Raw genomic sequence first — 3474 nt, forward strand, 5'->3', positions numbered from 1 at the left:
AAAGTTGCAACAAAATTCTCCGAGTCATGCAAAATGCAAAGTTGAGGACATTGAAGTGCAAGTTTTAAATTTAAGTGCACATTTTAAAAACTTTAGAATATTTAAATGCATATTTTAAACCTTCAGGATACATGAGTGCTGCCAAAATAAGTGAGGGCATATAAGGAAATATTTTAGAAATTTTAGGGTATATAAGTGCTAGCTGCTAAAAACAAGTGAGGGTATGTAAGTGCAAAGTAGGAGAAACTATAGGGTATATAAGTGCAATTAAGCAAAAAAAGATAGAAAAAGAGAAGAAAATGAGATGAATGAGGAATTTTATGAGCCTTGATATGGCACGTCATTCGAGGTGAATCTGGTCATAAGTTCAAGATATTCCTAACGATAGAGTTTTCTTGATGTAATGGTGCCGTATTGAAATTCAAAAAGATAGAAAGGTTATAGAAAAATATAAATTTACACATGTAAAAAAAAAGGAAATTCTATATAGATTAACAAGTACATAATAACAACTTTACTTCTGCATCAGTCCATGTGCGACTAAGAAAGAATAAGTAAATTATTTTCTAAGCGTACAACCCTTTTTTGTTTTTTTGTTTTTTGTTTTTTACCTGTCCTGGAATACATGATAACATTATACGACATCGATAAATCACAATGACATATAGGGAGAGGTTGAAAAACAAATAGCTTTCGGCACAGGGATATAAATAGTTTCCTTTTTAAAATAAGGAATACTATCTTCTTCACGGATTTAGATCCTCTCAACTACAAAAAAAAATAGTGGAGATGCCACTACTTTTAATCTCAATAGTTGATTACTTAGTAGGCGGTCATGATACAATCTAAATCTAACATTCACCATAACCCCGTTTATTACACTCATTCCTAATTTGCACTCAAAGAAAAAAATCACAACCACCAACTAGATAATTAATGGTTATGATTATGTAGTGATCCCTTAATCACCTAGAAGAATATGGTTTTGCTTAGGAGCACTTTTCTCTTTTCCCCCTCCTCCTTATCTTCAAAAATTAATCTAACACAAAGAAGTCATATAATCTAATGCTAATTTTGTATATGTTTGTGGTTTAGAAGGCATAAACTCTTACCCCTAAAAGGTAAGTGCATTCTTTATTTAATCTATGGGGCTTAAAAATAACAGGACCTATGTGGTAAGAAAGAAATTGCAAGTTTTGTCCAATGCAATAGAAGGCGTTTTCGTTTACATCTGATCTTACCCATTCAAAAATTTAACCTAACAAGTACTAACGTGTGCTAAAATCTCAAGCATTATAGGAGATCTTTAGTTACCACAAATTAAATATTGTTTTTCATAAAAAGGAATATTCTTTCCTATCAAGATTGCAACTTTCTGCTGTATTTTTAATCCTTTTTATCTGACCTTTGCTTTTATCCCCATTCTATAATGAACTCTATAAATTCCTCTGCCCTCCTCTGCTCTCCTTCCCTCTGCTTCTCCTTTAGAACAAAACAAAAGACAGTTTAGCTGGAGGAAAAAAAATTATACTTAGATTAATTAATCCTAAATTCCTTCACCTAGATCTCTTGGCTCAGTGCACTCCCATGTGCTCTGGAATCATTTAGTCTTATTAAACTCTTGCTTCCCTTTTAAATTTGTCCCTATATAAGAAGCTATATTTCTCAGCTGAGTCCTTCCCCCCTCCTGCCTTCATCTTTTCTTGCTAAAGCTCTAGTTTCCAATGGGTGAAGCTAAACCGGTAATTAATGATTTGGGCATTGATTTAATTCGTGTGTTAATTTTTTTATTTGATTTTTTTTTTTTTGTTGATTCGATTAATGTATAATGACTGGAATTTTTGTTTGTTCGTAGGAAGAAGCTAAGGCAGAGACCAAAGCAGAGGAGGAGAAGAAGGAAGAGAAAAAGGAGGGAAAAGAGGAAGAGAAAAAGGAGGAAAAGAAAGAGGAAGAGAAAGCAGAAGAAAAGAAAGAGGAGGAAAAGAAAGAGGAGGAAGCAAAGCCTCCACCTCCTCCACCTATCGTCATATTGTCTATTGACATGCACTGTGTAGGGTGTGCGAAGAAAATTGAGAGGTGCCTCTTGAAATGCAAGGGTACGCTCATGATCTCCATTATTAATGTTATTTCTGCATCCAAAATCAACGAGACCAACTATAGAACAAGCCATGAGGTGTTTTCTTTGTTAACACTTAAGAGCTTTAATGCCTATTTTGAAGAATAAATGATCATAGACAACCTCGCGTAATGGCTATAGAGAGTGAGAATTAAGGCATTATAGTATTTCACATATGTTATAAACTATTTTAAAATTTTGAATACTAAAAAGAATTTATTATCCTCATGACAACAGGAGTTGAAGAGGTGGAGAGTGACATGGCAAAGAACCAGGTGAAGATAAAAGGGGTAGTGGACCCTCAGGCTTTGTGCTCAAGGATTCAACAGAAAACAATGAGGAGTGCCAGAGTCATCTCACCGCTGCCCCCACCTGATGAAGCTGAGTCACCCAAACCTCAAGTGGTTGCGTCCCAGGTCAGAACTCCCACGAATTTTTCTTCAGAAACTATCCACCGTAGCCGTGTCTCTAAATAAAATTGAAAACTCATAGCATTCCCTTTCGTTCTTTTACCATCTAAGTTCATACATTACAAAGTGAACTCAATCCTTTTGAATTACTTTTTTTTTCCTTTTTCTTTTTGTTTTTTCTTCTTAATTAAAGTTTAGCAAACACGTACGCATGGCTACACGTACGTAAAGCATTTTCCTTTTTGCGAAAGTAAAGCTGACCAGATTAATGTCTCGTGAATCAGGTTAGTGGGGTGACCACAGTGGAATTACATGTCAACATGCATTGCGAAGCATGCGCTCAGCAGCTGAGGAGGAAAATCCTGAAGATGAGAGGTATACCATTCTATTTTAATTCTCTCTTCTCTATTTTGACTACACAAACTATCATAAAAATGACAATTAATTAATTAAGGAACTAATCTCCGACTAAAACAATAACTCAGGGGTGCAAACAGCAGAGACAGAGCTCAGCAGCGGCAAGGTAGCGGTAACCGGGACAATGACCGGCGAAAAACTCGTCCATTACATCTACCGACGAACCGGAAAACTCGCAAAAGTTATCCCTCCGCCTCCTCCTCCACCACCACCACCAGCAGAAGAAGAAAAGAAAGACGAGCCCGAGAAAAAACCCGGCGAAGAAAAACCCGCCGAGGAAAAGAAAGAAGAAAAACCGGAGAAGGGGGAGGAAGGAAAAGCACCACCGGCCGACGCCCCGGCAGCAGAGGAGAAAAAGGAGGAAGGAAAGAAAGAAGAAGGCGAGGAGGCGAAGAAAGAAACTGAAGGGATGCAGTTCATGGGACCTGAGGACATGGTGAAGAGGATGATGTATTGGAATGGAGGTTATAATAATTATGGGTTTCACGAGGACGAGTTTGCGAAGAGAATGGTGATGCCGCCGTGGATGCC

General features: G+C 37.1%; 1 protein-coding gene across 1 annotated transcript in view; it reads left to right on the forward strand.

Annotated features, from left to right (window-relative positions):
• LOC109831274 (heavy metal-associated isoprenylated plant protein 9-like) overlaps positions 1466 to 3474 on the forward strand; it is a 2710-nt gene continuing 701 nt past the window's right edge. Inside the window, exons 1-5 of the mRNA XM_020398606.1 lie at positions 1466 to 1742; positions 1856 to 2096; positions 2354 to 2532; positions 2811 to 2901; positions 3012 to 3471. Coding sequence (XP_020254195.1) covers positions 1725 to 1742; positions 1856 to 2096; positions 2354 to 2532; positions 2811 to 2901; positions 3012 to 3471 — 989 coding nt within the window. The 5' untranslated portion in view covers positions 1466 to 1724. The remainder of the gene's footprint in view (positions 1743 to 1855; positions 2097 to 2353; positions 2533 to 2810; positions 2902 to 3011; positions 3472 to 3474) is intronic.

Source organism: Asparagus officinalis, chromosome 2 (genome assembly GCF_001876935.1).
Source record: "Asparagus officinalis chromosome 2, Aspof.V1, whole genome shotgun sequence".
Classification (NCBI taxonomy): domain Eukaryota; kingdom Viridiplantae; phylum Streptophyta; class Magnoliopsida; order Asparagales; family Asparagaceae; genus Asparagus; species Asparagus officinalis.